Consider the following 26234-nt stretch of genomic DNA (forward strand, 5'->3'; position numbering starts at 1 on the left):
TTTTTCCTGGAAGGCAAATTCTGGTAGGACGGTACCCCCTCAGACAGGGTTTCCTAATTGGTTTTTCCCAACCAAAACAGGGCCAGGGAACCATGAAGGTGGCACAGTCCAGCTCCAAAGTACCTGATGAGGGGATCAGGAAGGGTGCCCAAATCTCTGATGGCTCTCTAAAGCTGAGCTTTCCTGGCCTGCCCAGCAAATGCAGCCCTTCTGCTAATTGTCCCCTTCAGCCCTGGGGAAGCACTGCATTTCTGTATCTCCACAACCTTACCCTGTCTTGGGAGCATTGAAATAATGGCTATCTCTGCCCTTGTTGCGGTGGAGTTCAAACAGTGGCTGCCACCCATCTTTGTTGGCAGGTTGAAACAACAGCTGCCCTCAGAGGTGGAACCCAGTAATCTGAATTTGCCAATCAAAAGCCTAGATCAGCAATCAGCCATGTTCATTCCTGTTTTGGGGGAAGAGGATTTTTATGTTCTTTTTCTGACACCACAAGCTAGGCAGGGACTGGACCCCATGGAGCCTGCCACATGGGTGGGGGATGAGAACTGACAGCCACAGTGTAGAGAAAGCAATTTATAGTTTCTTACCATAATTTATCAGTTTCTTCCTCCTACAATTCCCTGGATGCTGTACAGTATATTCCTGACCTCTAGAATTTCAAAATAGTTGTTTTGGACAGTTCCTGTCTGTTTAATAGTTATTTTTATGGAAGGACTAGAACTCCCAACTCTGCCATCTTCCCTGGAAGACTCTCTGTATGTTTTAATGGTATGGGGAACTGCTTATCTTTAATGTTAACTGAAGAAGGCAAGATATTAAACTATGTAAGATCCCAATTATATACTGTTATCCTTCTTCATACTTTTTTGCATTTTCCAGATTTTCTAAACTATATTAATCAGGGGAAACATTTTTAAAAACAAAAGAAAATTAAGTTGGCACATTACCATTTATAAATCTTAGTGTTGCTGTATTCACATTAATAATGCAATGGGATTTCATTAATGTCAAAGAAACTTTTCAAATTAGAAACATAAGGTAGGAGGAAATAAATGCCCATATATTTTTCAGAGTACTTCATTTACTCCCTGGTTAAATGGCTAAATACAAAGAGAAACCTCCAAAGTATCTTCCATGACCCCTCAAGGAACATATCTAAATAAAATTAAATGCACTCTATCAAGTGTCTCAAGAAAAGCCAGAGTTATCCTGGAAGAATAAACTGGAATCCTGATAGAGTATACCTGGAAATGTGCACTCAAAATATGCCTAAGGCAGCTGTTCTCAAACTTGAGCATATATTAGAATCACTTGGAGGTCTTGTTAAAACACCAATTGTTGGTCCCCACTCCCAGATTCAGTAGATCTGAGGTGGGACACAAGAATTTGCATTACTCACTAGTTTCCAGGTGATACTGATGCTTTTAGGTTCAGGACCACACTCTGAGACCCACTAACATAAGCAAAGTTTTCAGATAATGAAAACAAATTTTCAAAACTTACTTTGAAAGACTTTTTTTAAGAATCACCTTAGGCTGTCAAAATACAGTGAGATCATAAAAAAAGAAAAAAAGAAAAAGAAAAAATACAGTGGGATCAGTGCCTCAAGAACTGTGAGATTGAATGAAAATTACGAAATGGGGACCAGGCATGATGGGAGATGTATTCCTTTACTCATATGCACAGGAATGTGACAATAGTGTTCATACATACAAAAGAGGGAAACCTATCAAGAGAAGGAGGTTGATGGGCTCAAAAAAGTAAATTACAGAAAAGCAGATATTAGCAGGTACCCAACATGGTACAAAATAAGACTATAATGTATCTAGTCACCATGAGTATTCAGGTTACATCTCTCTGCTTTGAGGAAAGAGAGATTTGTCATGAGGTCTCACTGTGGTCTGACAAAACCCCAAAATGACCATCCATCCCTTTTTCTTCAAATTCCAAGTAGATCAAGCAATCCTCTAACAATCAGAAGAGAGGTGCCTAGGTGGTAGGTAGAAGTATTCCAGTCACTAGAAAAGGATGACTCTGATTATAGGTGAATAAACTGACCTCTGGTTTATTTATGTCCCATATGACTTTAATTTGTCTCACCCATTATCCAGAATCTTATGATCCTGCATTTACTAAGAGATTATTCAGTTTTTTAATTTGAGAGATTAAATGTCTTAACTATGGTGATTCAATCCAGAAACTGCCCCAAATACACGAGTTATAAAACAGACACACTTAAATTAAAGCTTGTATTCCTCTAACCCCTTACCTTTGCAACAAAATAATCCCACATACTAAGTTCGGGAGGAATAAATTTTTCTTTGTATGATGGTCTTTCTGCAGGCACTGGTGGAGGAGTAGCATCTTTTACAGGCCTTCCGGGAACCAGCATTCGCATGTTAAATCGTCTACGGTGTTTATCTATATCTTCAGAAGGAACAGGAGGTGCTGAACAAAGACAGGGAAAAAAAAATCATCATTTATTTTCCATTACTAATACAAACAGTTAACTTTCTTATCATCCTACTCTTGCCATTTTCAGTCTAGACCAAATTACTTACATCTGTGTTTCTAAACTTATCTAATTACGTTATCAGTTTACCAGCAGCTGTGGCAGAGATGCAGATGGGATAGAGCAGAAAAGGATATACTGCCTTGAAGCAGCCTATGTGCTATTCAGAAAAAAAAAAAATTAGTCATTCTACATTCAATGTATTAAATAAATGGTATATTCAATAAGTATTAAAGGGCATGATTATTTATTTATGTTATTCAAGAAAGATTCATGGAATATGGAAGATGTAAAGAATGCCTTAAAGGAAGTGCAGATGCTCCACAGGTAAAGGGGAAGGGAAAACAGAAACAAGTGACAAAAGGATGTTGTGTTTAAGTGTAGCATAAACTACTTTGACTAGACAGGAATCAGGGAGGGTAATAACAATGATGACACAGTCTAATGTCAGGCAGATGATAAGAAGGTAGGAGTTTATCCAATGAGCACTTCTCATTAAACCTTCCTGGGCTAGTCAGATGATGAAATATGGCTTGATGAATTAGAAAAGGGCCTAAACTAGATGGTGGTGATAAAAACTGAGAGAAGGGCTTAGATATGAAGGATGCTGTGGTGGTCTGGAGCTGCATGTACCCCCAAAACATGTTCTTAAATCTAATCCATTCCTGAGGGTGTAAACCCATGTTAAGTAGGACCTTTTGATGAGGCTACTTCTGTTAAGGTTTAATACACCTCATTTAGGATGGGTCTTAAGCCATTTACTGGAGTCCTTTATAAACAGAATGAATAAAGAGATAAAGAGAAGCCACAGGAAGCAAGAAGCTGAAACAGAACCCAGAAGAGAAGGGAGAGACCAGCAGATGCCACCATGTGCCTTGCCATGTAGCAGAAGAGCCAAGGCCCAGCAGCCAGTCTTTGGGAAGAAAGAATTGCCTTGATTCCTTGATTTAGACATTTTCCTGGCTTCAAATGGTAAGCTAATAAATTCACATTGTTTAAGCTGACCCATTTTATCTGCTTGGAGCAGTCTAGGAAACTAAAACAGATTAACAAAGGAAATATTTAAAAGATTCAGGAACTAATGGGAAGACCAGAAAGTAGAAGTCAATCTGCTCCTCTCCTAAATTTCTCCATCACAGACAATGATGATTCTATTTTGATTGTTCTCCTTTTCTCATACCCTATACACAACTCATCAGCAAATCCCATCAGTTGTACCCTCAAATTATATGTACAATATGGTCACTTTTCATTCCGTCCATGAATACCACCCCAGCCTAAACCATCATTTTTTTTTATTGAGGTAAAATTTATATAACATAAAATTACTATTTTTAAGTGTACAATTAAGTAGCGTTCAGTGCATTCACAATGTTGTGTAACCACTACCACTATCCAGTTTCAAAACATTTTCATTACCCTAAATGAAACCCTGTATTCATTAAGCAGTCATTCCCCATTTTCCCCTTACCTCAGGCCTGGCAACCACCAATTTGTTTTCTGTTTTTATGGATTAATCTATCCCAGAAATTTTATATAAATGAATCATACAAGAAGTGACCTTTGGTGTCTGGATTCTTTCACTCAGCATAATGCTTCTGAGGTTCATTCACACTGCAGCATATATCAGTACTTCATTATTTTTTATGGCTGAGTAATATTCCACTGTATGGATAACACATTTTGTTTTATCCATTTATCTATTGATGGTAAACTATTATTATCTTTTAAGTGGATTACTGTAATAGGCTCTCACCTGGTCTCCATATTTTTAGTCTCTTTACACAATCTATTCTCCATACAGCAACTAGAGAGGTTTTTGAAAAGATAAATCAGATTATGTCACTCCTATGCTTAAAACCTTCCAGTAGTTTCCTATCTTTCTTTAGAACATCTGAAGTCTTTACCAAGACCCATGAGACACTAAATGAATTTGACCCTAGCTACTTCTCTAACCTCATCTTTTACCACACTCTCCTGCTCATGATGGCCATTTTGACCTCCTTGTGGTTCCTGGTAATGCCAAACTCAAGTCTCAGCCCAGGGTCTTTGTACTCATTCCTTCATCTTTCTAGAATGCTCTGGGCCAGATATGTGCATGGCATCATTCCTGATTTCCCTAGGGCTCAGCTCAAATGCTATCTCATCAGATAAAGCCTTGTCTACCATAAGTAAAATGGTTCCATCCCCCCTTCACTTCCTTTTCAATAACCCTGCTCAATTTATATCATAGTCCTTATCAGTTGAAATATTTTGTTATTATATTTATTGTGTGTCTACCTCCACTAGATATAAACTTCATGAGGATAAGGGATTTGTTGTGTTCACTTTCATATCCCCAAAGCTTAGAACACTGCCTGACATATAGGAGGTGGTAAATGAATGAATGTAAACAAGAAGGTTTTAAGCATGAATGACTTGATGAATAGAATTAGCACAAATATAAAATATAAAAATCAGGAATAGAAAAAAATGCTTAAGGAGAAACTTTTAAGTTTAAAGTAGACTACAGCCAAGTTGGAAGATAAAGTCATTCACATATAATGAGAGTGGAAACAATGGGAGTTGGTAAAATCACTTCTCTTATTCTGACTTACAGAGGAATTTATTCATTTAATTCAACCTTGGGCAGTAAGGACACAAGTTAGAAATGTTATCATTTAAATTCTTTCTGTCCCTGATTCCTCATGTTTTAAATTCTTTCTGTCCCTGATTCTTCATGTATAATGTGATAATTTCCAAGGATGAATTAAGATTATTATTAATGTTTCAGCATCAAGCTGGAAATCTTTCCTGTGACATCAGTTTACAATTCACCATATCCTACTACATCAACCATCCCATTTACTTTATTTAGTAGAGTTATATGAACACCTTTGATTAGTTGTTTCAAAGTCTGTGTATCCTCCAGTGTTTTAATTTGGTCATTACACTGGGCTATATCTGTCTGCATCATGATATGCTGAGTGATCTTCTGTTGTCTTCAAGACATGTAAATATCTTGATAGGGTTACTTTAGAAGTTGATTTCCTTCATTAGTCTAAAGCTTTGTATTTGTGGGATGGATGTGGAGAAGGATGTGGGGTGGGGCACAACAGTGCAGTGATGCACTACAGCACAGGTATAGGACAATCTTGGGATGCTATGCTAATGCTTCTTAGTCCCCATCTCCCTGTCTGTGCACACCTGAGGGCTCCGGGTCTCTGTTTGGAAAGGGACATGTTAGGCTGTTTGTACCATCCAGACGGTCTCTGGTTCTCTGTGTCTCAGTTCTTCAGCTTTTGCAATCAGGGCCTCCCTATGTGGTATAGAAGACCCTCCCAGGTCACTTACACCCTGGAATTGCCATCTCAGTCGCCTTTCCCTCCCTTCTCTGTTCCTTGGAGCAGGGGTGAACTCAACCTATCTTATTCGGCCATCTTCTCGGAACTCTCCCCATATCCTACGATATTAAAAAATAGGATGAAAAATATATTCTGGTCCATAAGGGGAGGAAAAAAAACAAAACAGAAAATGTAGCCAAGAAACCATGTGAGGCCCCAACAAAGGTAGCTCCATCCAAAGAAGCTTTTAACAACTAGTAAGAACTGGAAGAAACGTCTTTCTCAAAGCTCCAGAAAATGGTTAAAGGATTACAGTAATAGGGCAAGCGCCAAGTCAAGAAAAAGTGGTAAGATTATCTGGTATTCTGGCCGGCCCCTCCCTGCCCCACCCCCACCCCAGCATGGTACAGCCAGCCTGCAATTTCAGTTTGGATTCCTGGTCTCCATTCCAGAGGGAGCAGAATAACCCTCTTGCATATACTAGAAGAATGTAAATCTGACCCAATCTGTCTGGTGGTGGCCAGAGGAACTCACTGTCCCAGAACTTGCACTATGTGCAGGAGCGGGGGTCGCTGAGCACTCCTACCGAACAATGGGAGAACAGTCAAGTGGCTGCTTGGGGCAAGGGATTGCTGGTTACAGGGAATACTATGCAATGCCTGAACCATGAGAACAGTTTCCTAGGGAAGACAGGACATTCGCATCTGTGAAAATGGGAGAATTCCTACAGCCCCATGGGCATGCCAAAAACAAGAGACATGCACAGAAAGCATCAGGCAGGCCCCTATTCTTTGGCTTGGTTCAATTCTCCAAATTAATTACATAAATAAGCCCTGAAGGAGAGTATCATCATAGGTCAATTAGCAAAGATTGGGAAAAGTATTTCCTTTTTTGTTAGCTCCTGACATTAAAGGAAAGCTCCATCAAATACTAGGTGGAAAAAAGCTTAACGAATAGATACTTCGGAGTCTAAAATCCAGCAATAACACAATAGAATATTGAAATGTCCAGGTTTCAACAAAAGATTAAAAAATATAAAAAGAAAGAGGAATTGATAGCCCAGGCAAAGGAGAAGATTAAAGCATTAGAAACCATCAATGAGGAGGATCGAACTTGGGACACTTCAGGAAAAGACTTTTTAAAAATGGTCCTAAATATGCTCAGAGAGCTAAAGAAAGACATGGACAAAGAGCTTAAGGAAATCAGGAAAACAACATATGAACAGCAAAGAGAATATCAATAGAGAGATGCAAATTATGAAAAGGAATCAAACATAGCTGAAGACCACAGCAACAGAAACTGAAAATTCCCTAGAAAGGTTCAACAGCAGATTGAAGTTGGCAGAAGAAGGAACCAGTGAATTTGAAGATAAGACAATAAAAATCATCCAGCCTAGAGAACAGAATGAAAAAAAGTAAACAGAACCTGAGGAACCTGTGGGACACCATAAGGCATACCAAAATATGCACTGTGTGAGACCCAGAAAAAGAAAGAGAGAAAGAAGCAGAGAGAATATTCAAAGAAATAATGGATGAAAACTTCCCAAACTGAACAAAATTCACGAATATACACATCCAAGATGCTCAACAAACTCTAAACAGAACAAACCTAAATAGATATACACTGCAACATATTATAACAAACTTTCAAATGCCAAAGATTAGGAGGGAATTCTGAAAGCTGTGAGAGAGAAGCAACATGTCACCTACAAGAGAAACTCAATAAAACTGATTTCTCATCAGAAACTAGGGTGGCAGGAAGGCAGTGGGATGACATATTTAAAGCACTGAGAGTGAAAAAACTGCCAACAAATAATTCTATATCCAGCAAAACTATCTCTCAAAAATGAGGGAAGAACTAAGAAATTTGCAGATAAACAAAAGCTTGTGTTCTAGGGAACTTCACTAGGAAACAGTTCTCTAAGAAGTGCTAAAGGGAGTCTTGCAAGTTGAAAGGAAAGGACACTAGACAATTGACTGAAGTCACATCAAGAAATAAAGATCTCCAGTAAAGATAATGACATGGGCAAATATAAATACCAGAACCACTACATTTTTTATTTGTAACTTCACTTTTAACTTCCTACGAGTTCTAAAAGGTAAATACTTAAGATGTAATGATAAATCAAGGGTTTTAGACTCATAATGAATAAATATGTAATTTGTGACAAGAACTATATAAAGATGAGAGGTGGGGAAGGTTATAGGAGCGTAGTTTATGTATGGTATTGAAGTTTAACTGGTATCAAAACAAACAAGATCTTCATAGAGGTAGGATGTTAAACTTATGCCCCATGGTAATCACAAAGAAAATATCAGAAAATGTGCAAACTCACAGAGACAGAAATTAGACTACAGGTTACAAGAGGAAGGGGCAGGGGAATGGAAGTTAATGCAAAATGAATGTAGGGTTTCTGTTCTGTGTGAAGGGAAAGCTCCAGTAATGTATGGAGTTGAGGGTACTGCAACACTGTGGATGTGACTGATCCTATTGAATGGTATGCTTGAGAGGGGTTGTGATAAATGGAAAGATTTATGTTGAATATGTATTTCCACAATTTAAAAAAGAAAAGAAAGAGAAACTAAAGAGATCATTACAATTAAATGCAAAACATAATACCAGATGACGTCTAAGAACGAAGGAGAAAATCTCAAAAGGACTATAATGGGACAAAAGAAAAAACTGAAATATAGAATGTAAGTTTTACATGAACGTTAAATTTCTTCAACTTGATACTGCATTTAAGGTGATTACATAAGTGACTTTCCTTGTTTGTAAAAAATGTATATGGAACTATTATTTGCTCAAGGAATATGAGGTGTGCAACCCATTCTCAAATGTTCAGACAATCGAAGGATGGAAGGAGGGAAAGAGGGAAAGAGGGGAAGAGAGGAAGAGAGAAAGAAAGAAAGCTATCTTGTACAAGACCATAAACTTCATCTGAAGTAAACTGGTGGTATGCTCTGTAAAAATTCTGAAGATTTATTCACATCTTCTTTCTTTAATAAAGAACTCTTTTCCTTATGACCTCATTCCATAACACTGTCTCCTCACTTCCCTTTGTTTTTCCTTTATTTCTATCTTATTCTTCCTTGAACATATTCCAATTGATTATCACTGTATTTTTTATTCTACCATGGATTTAGTTATTTACTATCCTTCCAATAACAACTATAAACACCACTTATTTTCAAAATAAAAATTCTAAAAACATTTAAAAAATTAACTTTACACTGGAAATCATCTGTATTTGCATAATAATTTATTGCTGATATCAAACATCTCACCTGATACATTTTCTGATTGTCTTCGAGGTTTCACAACAAGTTTCACACCCCCTCCAAAAACAGCAGCCCACATTCGATTATTTAATGGGTGGGCTGCAAGTCGAAACAATTCATTGGAGGAATTTGTGGCAAGAGCATGTATCAATAAACTTAAGTAAACAGCAACAACAGCTTCACACAACAAAATGTTCAATTTTGGCTGGTCTTCATCTTGAGCTGAGCTCAAGAGATTAACAAGTGAGCTCACACCTGAAAGGATATATAATATCACAAGAATATCAGTATAAAACACAAATAAAAAATCCAAATTTGCAATTTTACCAAAATAAAGATAACTATGTTCTATAAAACATTTATTTCCATCATTTGAGCAACAAAATAATGGCAGAAATAAATCATAGTCTACAGAATAAAATAATCTTTGGTCTATAATGATATAATAAACAAGTTAATAAATGAAAAGGAGTAAAGGGAAAGCACTTCTTTATAGTAAAATTCCAACTTATAAGTAGAAGGAATTATATAATTAGTACCACCTAGTAAACCTCACAATACTATTTGATTTCAGGCAGAAATCACTGGATGTTAAAATCAGTGGATGAAAGCATGGTATTTCACAGAGTCTCAAATTATCTCCTGAAAAGATATTTATTAAATTACAAAGGAAAAACGAATAACTTTACCAAGGAGAAACCTAGCAGATACCACCTTACCAAATAATCAAAGTTAACAGTGACAGTAATGGGGCCAAATGACACTCAGTGCCTCTTGATATTTTGCACTAAGGGCCCAACATCTTTTTTGTTGTATTCCTGCCAAAAGCACAACTGAATCTAATATTAAGAAAATATCAGAAAAACCCAAATTGAGGGGTATTCTAAAAATAGCTGGCTAGTATTCTTCAAAAATGTCAAGATCATAAAAGATAAAGAAAGAATGAGGAATTACTCCATATTAGAGAAGACTAAAAAGAAGCAATAAAACTAAATATTACATGGACCAAAAAAAGGACATTACTGGGACAACTGATGGAACTGAATGTCTATGGATTAGACAGTAGTATTTTATTAATATTAAAATGTTAAATTTGATAACTGGGCTGTGGTTACATAAGAGAATGTTTATTTTTAGGAAGTACACACTGAAATATTTAGATGTAAGGGGACATCGTGCCACAACTTACTCTCAAACTTTTTCCGAAAAAAGTTATATACATACAATTATACACATGGACAATAGTGAGTGAATGAGAAAGAGGGAATGAATGAATGAATGAATGATAAAGTAAGTATGGTAAAATGTTAACCTTCAGGAAATGCGAGTGAAAGGCATAAAAAATTTCTTTGTACTATTTTTGCAACTTTTTTGTAAGTTTAAATTATTTCAAAATAAGTTAAAACAAAAACTGATATTTTCTAGATACCTATACATAATCGATTTTAACCACACATTTGAAGTTGTCATTCCTTTCCACTGCCACTCTTGACAATCTTCATTAATGTTTAAACTTTCAGTTCAGAGTTATAAAGCAGTTACAAGAAAAAAGAACCAATGTAGTAGAGCAGGAAAAGGTATTGAGGAAAGTGGAAAAGACTTGAAGTACCTGATGTGGAAAATGAAAAAGACAGCAAAGAAGGGTTGGCAGACAAGCATGGCATATGTGCCACAGAATAGTCACATCCTAAAATATAAATTTACACTCTTGGAATAATTGTGTTTTATCTATGTCTGTGATATCTCTAAGACTCTAATTCAGAATTTCTAAGGACCATCCATAAAAAGGATGTTAAGACCTTGCTTTTATATTCTGGTCCACACCGCTGGTATTTGAAGAGTTACCTTTCTAAGTCTTCAAACAAGATTAGAGTTTGTAAGAATTCCTAATCCATAGAGAGGATATCATTAAAAACAAACAAAAAGCCATTTGCCAGGTCCGTAAAGAGCAACTTTCAGGACATCAGTAATTTTTTTAAAAAAGGAATTGCCAAATAGAAGGTGGAAATTCTTTTAAAAATATGAAACAAATAAACAAACAAACACTTAAATTCTCACCAGGCCATTGAGCAGGAGATGAATTTGGTGTTGCATGTTCTTCAATGCTTTCTGTCCTTAGTCTTCGACGATCACTTAAAAGAAGTCCTTGATAAGCCATTCCTGTAAACTGATTTCCTTCTATTTGACTACTAAAACAAATAGGTTTAATTATTTATTGTCCTAACAGAAGTAGTAAACAACTACACTTTCTATATATCCTTTATTTTACACGGTAATAATAATAATAATAAGGTTCTTAAAACTGAATGTATTGTTCTAGTAAGAATTTATTTTAGAAAATTCCTGAAATTAGTTACAAATGTTTGAGAGTTTTTTTAAACAAAATGCCAAGATGATATAATTTTTACTAAGTTTGGCAAATGTTTAGTCTTTTAAAATCTTTTCCATATACTGCTTAATACTTTAAAATCTTTTCAGTTTTGTACATGTACCCCTTATTATTTTTAAGAAGTCTGAGATGAGACTATTGTTGTCAGACACATACTAGACAGACAGGGTATTTATTTTTTTGCATTTCTTAGCTCCGCAAAGTTGCACAAACATAGTCTGAAGTAAATCTGATAAGTCCTTCAGCAAATCATATTTTAGAAATGTCTAATTCTGAAATGTAATGTCTCTATTAATTTCCCTCTCAATAATGGCTACTTTTTTGGAGTTGGGACAAAAACAAAAGCTAAAAGAAAAGATGACTTTCTGAGAATCGATGGCCTAAGAAAAACACTCATTAGAAAAAAATTATTTGAATTCTCAATTTGCACCATTTTAACCAGTGATTGATATCAAACAGCAAGCTGTCTTTGATCATTAATGGAATCAGCTTTCTTTTTTCTTTATTTACATTTCCAAAATCTTTGGAGTTTTTTTGGCATGGCCTAAATAGGTTAAAATCAGAGTACAGGGCATTTGAGGAATAATTATGCAATAAGAAATAGTCCCATAGTAGGCTGTTAAATTTATAAGAAAACATCTATGTTTAATATAGATTTAATGTGAATCTACATATATTATAAACTTCTTATTTATTAATATAATACACTTAAACCTGGGTCATCTTTCCAAATGACTATTAGTACTTACATTTTCCTAGTCATTAAAAGGCAAAGTATACACTGATGAAAGCAATGTGACATTTATAAAAGTGCAAATCAATTAGTGACATCTACTTGATGTCATTCCTGAAGACATCTTAAAAAATAATTTGATTTTAGATATGTACTTTCTCAGTTTTCAAAAGTATTTCCTTTTTCAATTGGAAACTAGTTAAACACAAAGAAGTAATCCAATGCTGAAAGAAATAATTCCTGAGAAAAAAATGTTAGAAAATGTCATTATCATAAATGATTTTGGACAATGAATACCTCCTTTCTTGAGGAAAAAAAAAAGATAGGGATGATGTTAATTTCCGTCTATTTGTCGTTTTCTGTGAGTCCCCATAAAACAATTAAACTAAACAAATAATTATTTTCTTTCTGATTGTCTCTTCTCTGTTAAAGCGTACAATTTGTCATATTTGGGGATTTTTTAGTCCCTAAGAAACAGAACCTTAACATAACTCCAGAATAGTTTGACGTTTTTGCTGGATTAAAACTATTTGGGGTGGGCAGGCCACAGTGGCTCAGTGGCAGAGTTCTCGCCCACCATGCTGGAGACCTGGATTCGATTCCTGGTGCCTGTCCATAAAAAAAACAAACAAACAAACAAAAAAACTAATTGGGGAGGTTTATTTTATTTTATTTACCTGTAGCTATGACTGTCACATAAGGCTTGGTAAATTGATGCAGAAAGAGATGCTGCTAGTGAATGAAGTGTATGTACCTAAAACCAAAAGAGCCAGAATTACAATTATTACTAACATTTTTATACAGGAATAACAGCTTAAACTTAGAAAATATCCAGGAAACTAGAAATATCATAAATAAAACTGGATCCTATACGAGACTACCTACTTTAGGAAATACCTCTTGATGAAAATACTTGATCACAAGTAAGAATTAACTGAATCGGTTTAGTAAAATATATCAATCACTGTGTGAAATGGCTGATTTTCCAGAAAGCAAGTAATTTACTTAATAGTCATGAGTAGGACACAATCTTAGAATTTTAAATTTAGAAAGTTTAAGAATTGTCACTGTGATATAAAACTACATCCTAAAACACCATATTGAATCAATATTTTCAGAATCAGAAAAATTAAAAATTTGAAGAGACCTTAGAAATAGTTTCTTACTCTTCGAAAGCCTTATCCAAATTACTCTTTAAAAGCCAAATTTCTAGGAACTGGAGAGATATACTTAGAATATATATATACCTTTCTATATGTCATATTCATCCAACAAATAATTTAAGTAATCTCTGCTAAAATACCGACATTAGTTAATTGATGCTATGGATTTGAGTCATTAAAAGATTAATGTGACTAATGAATCTTGGGACCTTCAGAAGAATTATAACCAGAGGCTGAACGTACCTTTCATCAAACAAAAATAAAAATGTTGGAGGACTGAGATGACATTAGCTAGTGGTAAGCACTGGCTGGAGCTCTGGCTAGCACAGTGGTGATCTGATTATTTTCCAGATCCTGCCAAGCAGTAATGCATTAGCTTTTAAGTTTTTAGTGCAGGGTATAAGGTTTAGTTTTGGGTAGTAACTCTGACAAAACTCTGACTGCCCTAACTATCAGATAATGTGTTATTCTCTATCCCCAGGGAAATAATAACAAAGACACTTTCTCTGGGACAATTTCTGATCATTCACAGTTCTCTTTCATGTTCTGCCCAACCTATATTTTCACAGTGTTTTGGCAAGGCTAATGCGTAGAAGATTATTACCAAGAAAATATCTGCCTGACTTAAAGGAAGACAACAACTTTTCAAAAGTAAGATGGTTACTGTTAAGTTACAATTATTGGACAAATAATCTTGAATTAATCAATTATAAAACCAATAAAAGCACTTTAAAATATTTCAAAGTTCAAACTGGAAGACAAATATAACATATTTACCTTCTCAGTGTGTACAGTAGCAAATGATCATAAACTACATTACCTTAACATCTTCAATACTGGGATGAGGTGGAGTTTTCATCTGAACAATAGTATAAAGTATATCATGGATGTGATTATTTAAGTACAATACAGGATTAGCTATGACTGTTTTTGTTGAAGCAATACTTGCTGAAAGCAGAGGTAGGGTGGTAGGCAATGGTAGAGGAGACTGGAGCTGCTTTACTGTAGTTTCCTGTGGATGATAGGGAATTTTTTTTCAAAGTAGTTAAAAAGAAGGAAAAAAAAGCAATGAATAGTTATGTGATAAAATACTGGCGATAAGCATTTGAATAAAAAGCAATACGCTCACTTACTCATTAATTCCACAAAAATCTATTGAGCACCAACTATGTACCAGGTTCTATGCCAGATACAGATGATAGAAAGATGAATATGACACAGCTGTGCTCTCAAGCTTTCATGCCTACTGTTAATTTCCAAAACTAGTCTAAAAAGACCCAGAGAATGCAAATTATTGCCTCCTATGAATAAAGGTGCTGAATATATTTAGATTAACTAGTAAAAAGAAATTGATAGCTATAACTGAAAGAGCTACTGAAATTAGTAAAATAATGAAGATGAAAACAGAAGTGACATTCATACCTGCTGTGATTCTTGTAGTAAAAATTTGAGTTCCATCCTTACTGAGGCCAGCCCACCACCTTGGGCCCCATGAAGACTACAGTAACTAAGAAACACCCTTAGGAGATCTTGGTTTTTCTGCAACCATAACTTTCTTCTTTCAGCATGTTCTCGTTTAGCCTGCAATCTTCTTCTTTCTATTTGGTGGCGCTCATAGGATCCAATATCTGGCTTGTCCAACATTTCTTCCCGATCCAGAAGATCACTCTCTACTTCAGAATATGTTTTACTGCAGTACTCTTTAATAACTGATTCATGATTACAGATTTCATGCAAGGCAGCAATTTCCTTTTCAAGCCAGTTATAGAGCTGAAATCTAAGTTTTCCTCCATCTACTTCATAACCTGTAGCTAATGTTCTTAGTTCAGTCATGAGGATCTTTAAACAGGCTCTGAATTTTAGTTGTTCAGCAATCACATCAACTTCAGTATCACCTTCAACACAGTCCTCTTCCTGAGGAGTCAATAACGTATTAGGGTCTGGGGCTTTCAGATCTTCTTGTCTATCCTTTTCCCTGACATCTGGACTTTTCACTACTAAACCAACATCATCTTCCTCCTCTTCTTTTAAGGCACTACCATGCTCTTCACCCCAATCAAGATTAAGAGGTTCCTCATCAACTTTTAATATTGGCTGACTCCAATCAAACTGTGATGAAGTTACATTTGACCAATCAATACTGGAAATTTCACTGCCATCAGTCTGAGATTTTGGTTCTAAAGGTGCATCACCTTTCTTTTCAGGAATAAAATCAGGCTGATCTTTTTTTATATGTAAGGCAGATATTTTGGTTACTTTTGGAATTTTGGAGAGTACCTCCAAGGCTAAAACAGGGCATCCAACTTTAAAATGAGCATTTGCAGTAGTAAAGAATAACTTTCTTTCTATGAGGTTAATTTTATCAACAAAGTTTTTCTCAGTTTTGAGACCTAATGTTGCCAAAGTTCCTTCAGGGGAGGCAAGGTTTCTTCGAATAACCAAAGGATGAGTTCGAAGATAGTTGTAAAAACTAAACACCACTGGGTTACAAGATTTGATGATAACTATAGGAATCAAACAGAAATGATCACAAGGCATTGGAGTAACTTGTACTTATGTTTCAACAGAATAGAACATGTCAGCATTTCCTCAAAAATAAAAGATACTTAAATAGTAACCTGGGAAAGATAAACCATGGCAAATCCACAAAGTGTAGAGCAATGTAGCTGTAAAAAAAAAAAAAAAAAGAATCTCCCTATATACTGCTCTGTAGTGATGTCCAGAACATACTGTTAAGTAAAAGAAGATGCAGTAAAGTATATATAGTATCCTATCGTTTCTCTAGGAAAGGGAAGAAGGGATACCAATCTATATATACACATAAACAAACACACTTATATTTTTTAATTGGAAAGAAACTAAATTTTTTCAGCTGGTTCCCTAAAAAGGGAGTAGGTGAACTGAGTTAAGGGGGGTCACGGAAGGAAACCAGATTTATCTCAAAGATATTTTGGCTGTATAAACTTAATTTCAAAACCATGTCAACATTTTATGTAATTATAAAATAAGATCAAATTTTAAAAAGTAATTCCCAAAAGCAAAATAAAACAAATGAACCTAATTGGGTATCAATTGCGTATTACAGAATTGTGTAAGCTGCTATTTTAACCACACAGAGATAAACTATGGAAAATAACTAAAACAATTTGACTGCACATCCTTAGTGGTTATATTATAAAAACAAAAAGAATTGCAAAAAATGCTTAAACCATTTGTAGAATCATGTTGTTATGAATAATAGTTATATTATTCTGAGACTATTATATGCATATAAAACAACTAATTATGCTAATGCCTTGAGAATTTGAGCTTTTTATTATAAAATGTAAATTTGAAGTCTAAGAAGTAAGAACTCTCTAATTCATATTTGAATTAGAAATTTCAGTACAAATTCATAAAATATATTCTCTCAAAAAAACAAACATTTCCAAGTTCACATTCACTGAAAAGGCCTACTATGACTAGCCTAGTAGCAATGAGGATCCCTATGTCTAGACAGAGGCCCCTAAATATTATTTTCCTATTAAAAGGAACTAAGATTCTTTGGAGAAATAGTCAATTCCAGATCTGGAGCAGGACATGCACAGGGTGAGCCTGAAGTATGTTACCAAGCCAGAAAGCAAGGAAACTATCAAAAGGACTCTGGAACTAATTTGAAGAGGCTAAAGATGGGACAATCAGAGCATACATAAAAATAAACTGTAATGGGTTAAAATACAAATATATCTGAGTCTGTGAGTTCAATATTAACTTTACAAAAAGAAAAAAACCCACAACACTATTTGGTCATCTTTGCAGGATGCTAGGAAACTCATTATTTTGAAAAATGGTAAACAAAGAGAAAGAATCAAGCATTTATGTACCCTTTACTATACATACTGCTATCCCTCAGGGTTATCAAACAGTTGCCAAAGGATATTTTGCTCCAGAGAAGTATTCTAGCATATAAAGGAAGGATAGAATGACATAATTAGAATACCATCATTTTACACGTAACTAATGAAATAAAGGATCTAGGTAATGATCATCAATGGCTGTTAGTATCATAAAAAAGTGAAACAATCCAACATTACAAGTCCCTGATAGAAATACGCCATACCACCTATGAAGTATTTTTGCCAAAAGTCAGATAAAAGCCTCTAGAATCTTAATTACTAATTTATAGGAAATACAGAGAACACAAGAAAGAGGAATCTGCTAAATGACACCACAGGGACTCAATTAGATTTTAGACTCAAAATCTAAAACACAGGAAACTACAGTATAAACAACCTGATTTCTTCAACAAATAAATTGCAAGGAGGAAACGAGGGGGAAGAGCCTATGGATTAAAGTAGATACAAGAGACTCCTCAACCAATCACGAAATATAGACCTTAATTTGGATCACGAGTCAAATCATTGTAAAAAAAAAACCTTCTAAGACAACCAGGAAATGTGAACACTTACAATATATTTGATGATTGCTAAATTTTTTTTTTTAATTTTTAGGTGTGATATGGTACTATAATGTTTTTTTAAAGAGTCATTATAATTTAGAGACATACAATGAAATAATTACAGATGAAATGATATGCCTAGAATTTCCTTCAAAATAAATCTATATTGAAAATGAGAAGGGAATGGAAAGAATGGGAGTTCACATGAAACAAGATTTATTTATGAGTTGGTAACTAGAAGCTGGGTGATGGATTCACAAACTTTCACTATATTATTCTCTCTTTTGTGTATGTTCGAGGTTTTCCATAATAAGAACTTAAAAAAAATTAATACTGAAAAGTATTAGAAAATAAAATAGAACCTTCCTTTTATAAAAATAGGCACATCTTATCCATTTTTGGTGGTTCTAAATATATTATTTGTTTTCATAAATAAAAGTATTTTAAAAATTAGGTATATCTTATTAAAATTACCTGAGTAACTAAGATCTTAATTCTTTTTCTTCTAAAGACTTTTTAAAACTTCCTTTCCTTTAAAAATTTTAATAATGTGTATTAAAGTACTATATTTCTTTTTTGTAAAGAAGAAAGTAAAAATTGGGCCCTAATATCCTTATCCACATAACTCCTTTAACATTTATTTTAAAATGTTAAAAGCAGCAGTGGTCAAACAGCATGGCATTGGAACAAAAATAGACATACTGATCAATGGAATTAAACCGAGAGTTAGGAAACATACCCTCAGAACTATAGACAATTCATTTTTTACAAGGCCCCCCAATCCACTGAACTGGGACAGAATAGTTTTTTCAATAAACGGGGCTGGGAGAACTTGATATCCATATCCTAAGGAATGAAAGAGGAACCCTACCTCACAGTCTCTATAAAAATTCACTCAAAATGGATCAAAGGACTAAATATAAGAGTTGGTACCATAAAACTCCTAGAAGAAAATATAGGAAAACATCTTTAAGACCTAGTGATACAAAGCTAGCTACTCAGACCTTATACCCAAAGCACAAGCAATGAAAGAAAAACAGAAAATTGGGAACTCCTCAATGCTGAACACTTCTGTGTTTCAAAGGACTTTGTCAAAAAAAAGAGGCAGTCAACAAGTTCTCGAATAAACCACTACAAATGTATGACACTCGTACAAACAGTAAATAATGGAGTGTGTATGAGAAAAAATTACCATTGCATGCTATGGACTATATCAACCTTAGTATGTCTTCCACACCAATACTAGGGGTAAATAATTGGGGAGGATAAGGGATGTGGGGTGTTTGGGGTTTTCTTTTTATATGTGTCTGTTTTTTTACTCTTTGGAACAATGAAAATTGTCTAAAATTGAGTGTGATGATTGCACAACTAAGTGAGGATACTATGAGACACTGATGGTAAACTTTGGAATGAATGTAAGGTATGTGAATATATCTCAGTAAAATCTGCAGATTCAAAAATAATAAGAGATAAGGATAAAAAGTTAATAACAATGGGGGAGGATAGGTAAAAAATTGGGTAGACTGAAATACTGTGGATCAATGAGAGGGAGGGGTAAGAGGTATGGGATGTATGAGTTCTTTTTCTTTTAATTTATTTTTCTGGAGAGATGTGAATGTTCTAAAAATGATCATGATGAAGAATATACAACTATGTGATGATATTGTAAGCCACTAATTGTATAATTTGGTTAGATTGTACATGTATGGACATTTTTCAATAAAAATACTTTTAAAAAAATAATAAGGTAATTCTAAGAAGGATAATACAGGTTAGAAAACTATAACTCAGAAAGTACAAAATGAAAGGTAAAAGTTTATATTTCTTCACTCTTGTTCCCAAAAGTAACAAGGTTTCTTGTGATTCCTTTCAGTAAACAATAGTGAAGAGAGAGAAAGTGTGTGCAGTTGAGTGTGTATGTGTTTTACATATGTAAAAACCAACAAAAAACATGCGTTCTGCATCCTCCTTTCCTTTACTTAGTACACAACACATATCATCACACAATCAACCTCATTTTTAAACGGCACACTGTTTCTATAATATGGATATATTATAATTTAACTGTTCTCTTGACGAATACTTAGAATGGTCCACTTTGTTATTGTAAACTATGTTGATAAGTATCCTTCAAATGTTTTAAAAAGTACCGATTATCTGGGATACCTAAGAGTAAGAACATTTAGCAGAAAAGGATAGTTTCTCCAGTTGTTGTACAACCCAGTATGTGCAACAGTCAAAATTCCTACTTTTAAGAACTGGCTATGTGATCCTGTGAGAAGAGATGTATAACATGGCCAATAATCTGTATGCTTCAGCTTTATATGAAATTAAAACAATGATAATCTTATCCTATATATCTTGGTATACAACTGTGAGAGTAAAAATGTTTGCAAAGACCTCTTAATTCTACTTAAATTATGACAACAAAATGGTAGGTTTAATTACAAGTTGTTAAGTGAATGACTAATCCTTTAGCCACACAAGAAATTTTTATTAAAATTTCTCTACGTTGAAAATTAAATCTGTTATTAACCAATTTATGTTTTTTATCTAAATTAACATCAGTTTGAAACTGTTTTTCTTAAAAAAAGAAACAGAGCAGGCGGTGCAACGGTGGCTCAGTGGCAGAATTCTTACCTGCCACGCCTAAGACCTGGGTTCGATTCCCAGAGCCTGCCCACACCAATTAAAAAAAAAAGAGAAACCTAACAAAATTTCCTACCTTGAAGTTCATCTTCCTCTTTTGGCGTTTGTTCCAGTAATGTGTCCAAAGCCCGGGTGTAATCTTTCATCACCCAATAAGCAAGACTACGCAGGAAAGGATCAGGATGTAATCTTTTGCAATTGAATCCTGAACCATCCTTTCGGCAACCCAAAATCTTCTGATTTAGGATGGATATGTAAGTGGATGAGGTCTCAAATTCAGATTCATATAAACGGGCAATAACCATGGCTAGCTGAATATCTTCCATTTTTTCAAGACAAACCTATAAATTTAAATATTAAGAAATACTTATTTAACGATAATTATTTAGAGAGAGAAAATATCACACAGATATCCTGCAATTATCTACCATTTTCTAGCCTGATCGTTGGGGGAGGGGACCTGGTTTGAGACAATAAAGAATAGTTAAATAATTGAACAGAGATTAAGGAACAGCAAGTCTCAGAATAAGAGATTCTGAGTAGCTTCCAGTCAGGAAGACCACTTTAAAAATAAACATAAGATTTAGGTCACTTTAAAGTAATGTTTTGGGAAATGAACCAGGTCTCCGGCATGGCAGGCAAGAAGTCTGCCTGCTGAGCCACCACGGCCTGCCCAGTAATAAGTTTTTACATTAAATACCACTTAATGACGTTTGAATTTATAAATCAGTTCCCCCTAATTTCCAAATCCATATAACTATTTTAAAATGAATTTCCACTTACATAGCAAATAGATATATGTCTTATGAAATAAAGCTACCTATTCTAGTCTCTACTCTCTGGGAGTTTATTTTCTAATATAACTAGTGATCTTGAGAATGTGAGGTAATTCAGGCAATATGAAGGACTCTCAGTCAATCGGCATTTCTCTTCTTCACTTGGGTATTTTCTAGACTACTTTCCATTACAAAATTAAAAAGATTTGTTGTTTTAAAAAATCATATATCTGAGATAATTTTAAAAACTTGACTAATTCTAAATTGAAAGCACTTTCACTTTGTTGGACATTTCCCATTTCTTTCAAACATGTATTACTGCTAATTCTGTTTTTCCTTCCCCTGTACAGACTGTTCATAATAAATATATGTATACTAAAAGAAAAACATCACAAACAAACCAAAACATTTTCAGTTACTATGATAATTAGCTGCCAGGATTATACATCAAAAAATGCAATGTTTTGCCTCCTCACATCATTTCTCAATATTTATTACACAAAATACAGATGTAAAAACAATAAAACTGCTATTTCAGTTCTTTATCTAAGATTTTTCATCATTTAGAAGAAAAAGTATTTAAAGCATTTTCCTTTCTGTGGAGGATTAGGAGGTTGTAACCTCTGGGCAAAAAGTTCAGGATCATCAGACAGCCAAGAAGATAGTCATAAACCATTTTCTGCCATTATTTCATACATTTTACAGATTATCTTGAAATGCATCATGATTTAAACAAAATTTTTTATTTCTATACCTTTCTTTAATTTATGTATAAGTTCATTCACTACAATGTCATTTCTTAAATTCAGCAACCTCTACAATTTTTTTCAGTTATTACAAACTTATGACCAAAAAAATGAAAATCTCCTCTATGATTTTTTCAGGTTTTCAATCTCTTACAAGTATTTCATAGCATGCTTTCTTATTTATACCTCTATGGCATCTTTCAATGAACCAGCTAACAAGAAAAAAGCAGCAGATTGTTCAAAACGTTGTTTTCCAAGTAAAGAAAAAGCATTTTTCAGAGCTGCTTTACGCCACCTATCTTCATTAAAATTGTGGCTGAAAAATGTCGTCATTTTTTCATCATGCTGCGATCTGGGAACCAGAGCACAAATACCAGTGGTTAAACCAAATTTAAAGTATTGTGACTCTTTTAAATAAGCGTGAAAATAATAAAAGAACTCAAACAGCCATCTAAAAGGAGAACAATATTACAATGATAGATATGTGATATGACAATGCCTTACATATACCAAATAGGAAACAAATACATTTCTACTTTCCAGAGTGGTTTCATCTATCTTTTCTTTTCTTTCTTTCTTTCTTTTTATAAAATCCTACTCTTTAGACTAAGTTAGAAAGATAAATTACTCAATTTTGGCATAAAAGAATCCAGGCATAAAGGTGACCAAACTCATACAGCAAGTTATTTTCAAAAGCATTAGGTTTCCGATTCTCAGGATAATCTTCATTCCATTAAATTACTTATAGTGTTAATGCAACTTACCTAAACAAACCCCACACGACTGCTTTCTTCTTCATTGAAAGGTAGAACAATGCAGCATCCAATGCATCATTGTTCCTTTGAAAAGAAGCTTTGGCAACCTAAGTAGTAAATAAAATATTATATTAACTATTTGATAAAAAATTAGGATCAATCAATAATCAATGCTTTCCTGCCACTTCCAAGGCTAAAAGAAAGTATTCAGGTTGGAAGAAATTGGCTCTATTCCACAATCTCCAGTACTTTATGATATATTCTCTCAGGAAGGGCTATCTGTATCCTATTAATTGTAATTTAAAAATAACAGCATCTAAAACTTTATTGAGTACTTACATGTACCAGGCACCAGTCTAAGTACACCTTTCATATATTTTACTGAATTACTGCAACCCATGAGGTACTACTGTCATCCCCATTTTACAGGAAAGGATACTGACGAACAGAGAAGTTGAGTGAACTACATAAGGTCATCCAGTACAGGGTGGAAAAGGGATTAGAACTCAGGTAGTATTAAGACTGTTTTACATAAAGAAGACAGTCAATTCAGTAGATGTGACCATTTCCATGAAAATTTAATACTTTTTATTTTTTAAAAGTTAAGCATTAACTACTATGATATATGTGATTTCACAATTTAAGGCTATTCAACTAATATTGACAGATAAGATATCAGAAAATAAATTTCAATTATACACACATACACACTCATGCCTATATATATATATATATATTTTAAAAGACTTTAAAAAAAACCAGAACTTTTCTGGCACTTTCAATCAAATTTTGACAATTCTGAAGGAATGACATTCTTCCTAGCACATAATTGAAATACAGAGGGCTGAATCTCCTTTATTTTAAAAGACTTACAAATTTCAATTCTTAGCAATTCCACTAGAAAAAATTTTAATTAGCACATTATTCTCCATGTATTATAATAGGTAACATCCTTTGACCCATATAACCAAAGTTGCTGAATTTACACAGAACCAATTCAACAGTGAAAGTTTAAACATTATTAAGCCAGTAACATTAATGTTTAGAATTGTATTGTTTTGGACATAATACCATATGGACCATATCTTATGTCTCAAAGATGTTAAGATAGCCTATGCAAATCACTAAGTTGAGAAGCATACTAATAAAGTCAATAGATGTTTTATTAGCCTATGTTGACTAATGGTAAAGCAGGAAGCTACAGAGGCATGAGAGAGTGGGGCAGGCCATCTAAAATTGCATGATAAAAACAAAATTTGCCCTTTTTTGACTAGTTGTTTTCGATACTTTTTAATTTTCCTTCCCCTTCATTTAGTATTTTCTCTGAGCTCCATCACCTAGATTAGTGCTTCAATTTATTCAATCATTTTTAAAAGAAGTTTTATTCATATTCAGCTAAAGATTTATAAAGATCTTTCAAGGCAAAATTCAGACATCCCTTTAGTTTACTTTTTAATAAATAAACTACCTGTTTAAACAAATGATATTTACATACAAGAAATACTCAATTATAACAGCACAACACATCTTTGACTAGAAATTTAGAAGATCTCTATAGGAAACATCAAAACATTTCAGATAAAATATGGTGTTCTTTTTCCCACTGTTTTAGAGCACAAAAAATATTTTAACGTAGAATACTGTATTATTCTATACAGTATTTATATGCTATAAAAATCAACTTTCAAAAAAAAAAAAAACTTTCCATGCATACCAGAATTTACATTTCTTGGTTGGCATGAGAACAAATTCCTTCTTATAACTGTGCTTATTTTAAGAACAGAAATGTTAATACTTAGTTGGCCACCTGGCATGTAGAACAGAATGAAAATTATATTCACACTTCCAACTGTGATCTGAGGACTCTGTACCACGCACTGAAGGATGCTAATTTAATATGAAGAAGCCATAACCCTATCCCAGACCTATCATGCGGGAAGGGTCCTGGGGAATATGCATTTTAAGTAAGTTTTCCAGGTGGTTCTTCTGTCAATAATATTTGAGAACTACTATTCTAGAGGAAGGAAATAGGGAGGGTCTCTGCTTCTCTGGGAGAAATAAATTCTAGTTTACAAATACATACCACTGATTATACTTCAATTGCAGTGGACTCTTAAAAGTAAAATATGAATGAGAAATTTCACTTTCCTAAGCCTGGCAGACTGGATGGGGCTTAGACTAAAACTAACACTTATAAACAGTGGGAGCTTGGGTTGGTTATTTAACTTGTTTTTGAGTCTTATGTCCATCATCTGTAAAATGGAGATGGTAGCATGGTGTTTATGAGATTATATGAAATAATTTATGGAAAGCAACCAGCTCTAAATATAAATGTTCATTTCCACAACACTGATTGTTCAGCTTCCACTAACAAATAAAACTGAAATTTTTTTCTAAAAGGAGTATCATCAAATAAAAACCACTAGAAAATGATTCTGAAAAACTATCTTAGAAAAATGTATAGCATGTTTCACTTGCTGCTACAGATGTTCTTGAAGTACACATAAATCAAAACTGTTTTTACTGAATGGTATTTTGAACTTGCAGAGCAAGTTTGTAATTTATTAAACTAGCTATGCAGAGAATCTTTTATATAAAAAGAAATTTTTTATGTAATGTAAATAAATGACAAGAACTTATGTTTTTTTGTAAATTGAGATTTTTTTTTCTTTTATACTAGATACAACTAAACTGATAGCAGAAAATACTGCCATTCACAAACGTATTATAAACTCACTACATAATAGTGAAATCACAACTGATATCAAAAAGCATACATATTTTGTAAAGGTCAAGTTTTTGGACTTTCCCAAAAAAATCTTATCTAAAAAATTCTCAAGACCTCAAAATGCACAAATTAATTCCTTGCTACAAGTCTTCTGCTTTTCTGGAAGATAATTTTTTTTCTTTTTACCTTTAGAATCCCATGAAGTCAAGTTACCTTTTCAATGCATCTTCGAAGAGTGTTAATATTCCTAACCCACCAACCTATTCCCATAGCTCTTAACTCAGACCACTGAGGGTCCCCTCTCTGAATTGCCGGAATCATATTAATCAGTTCTTCTTCAGCCTCAGAATGAAAAGCCCAGGCAAAATGGCACGTAGACACACCTAGATTGGAAATATAAAATAACATCCTTCAGAATATATTTTAAAAGGAACAAAAGCAGTTTTGTATGTAGTCAGGTATTTATTCATTCTAGAAATATTTTCAAGTAGAAAGGAAGAATGAAAGGAATTCTGTCATCATTCAGGATTTTATACCATAAGCTTGTGAATACAAGATCAGTGACAAAATACATAATACTAAAAATTCTATCTTTTGACCAAATACATTTGAATTTTTTCATACAAAAATATAGACACTAAAATGTAATTACTGAAAAGGAAGATATTTGAATACTGAACCACTGTTAATACCTTCACGTGTGGACAAGCTCACCTTATCAAAAGTGAGAGTCGTGGT

At 34.0% G+C, this 26234-nt stretch overlaps 1 protein-coding gene across 3 annotated transcripts in view; it reads right to left on the bottom strand.

Moving 5' to 3' along the window:
• The window catches only part of DMXL2 (Dmx like 2), a 208440-nt gene that overhangs the window by 35608 nt on the left and 146598 nt on the right, over positions 1-26234 (bottom strand). For 2 of the 3 annotated variants that reach the window (XM_077127893.1, XM_077127895.1), the window contains exons 20-29: positions 25710-25879; positions 22778-22875; positions 22200-22365; positions 20568-20832; positions 14827-15908; positions 14225-14416; positions 12919-12995; positions 11178-11308; positions 9126-9374; positions 2273-2451 (exon numbers count right to left, since the gene is read on the bottom strand). In XM_077127893.1, the coding sequence (XP_076984008.1) occupies positions 2273-2451; positions 9126-9374; positions 11178-11308; positions 12919-12995; positions 14225-14416; positions 14827-15908; positions 20568-20832; positions 22200-22365; positions 22778-22875; positions 25710-25879 (2609 nt within the window). The remainder of the gene's footprint in view (positions 1-2272; positions 2452-9125; positions 9375-11177; positions 11309-12918; positions 12996-14224; positions 14417-14826; positions 15909-20567; positions 20833-22199; positions 22366-22777; positions 22876-25709; positions 25880-26234) is intronic. The other variant, XM_077127894.1, reaches the window with a different exon arrangement.

Source organism: Tamandua tetradactyla, chromosome 14 (assembly GCF_023851605.1).
Source record: "Tamandua tetradactyla isolate mTamTet1 chromosome 14, mTamTet1.pri, whole genome shotgun sequence".
Taxonomy (NCBI): Eukaryota; Metazoa; Chordata; class Mammalia; order Pilosa; family Myrmecophagidae; genus Tamandua; species Tamandua tetradactyla.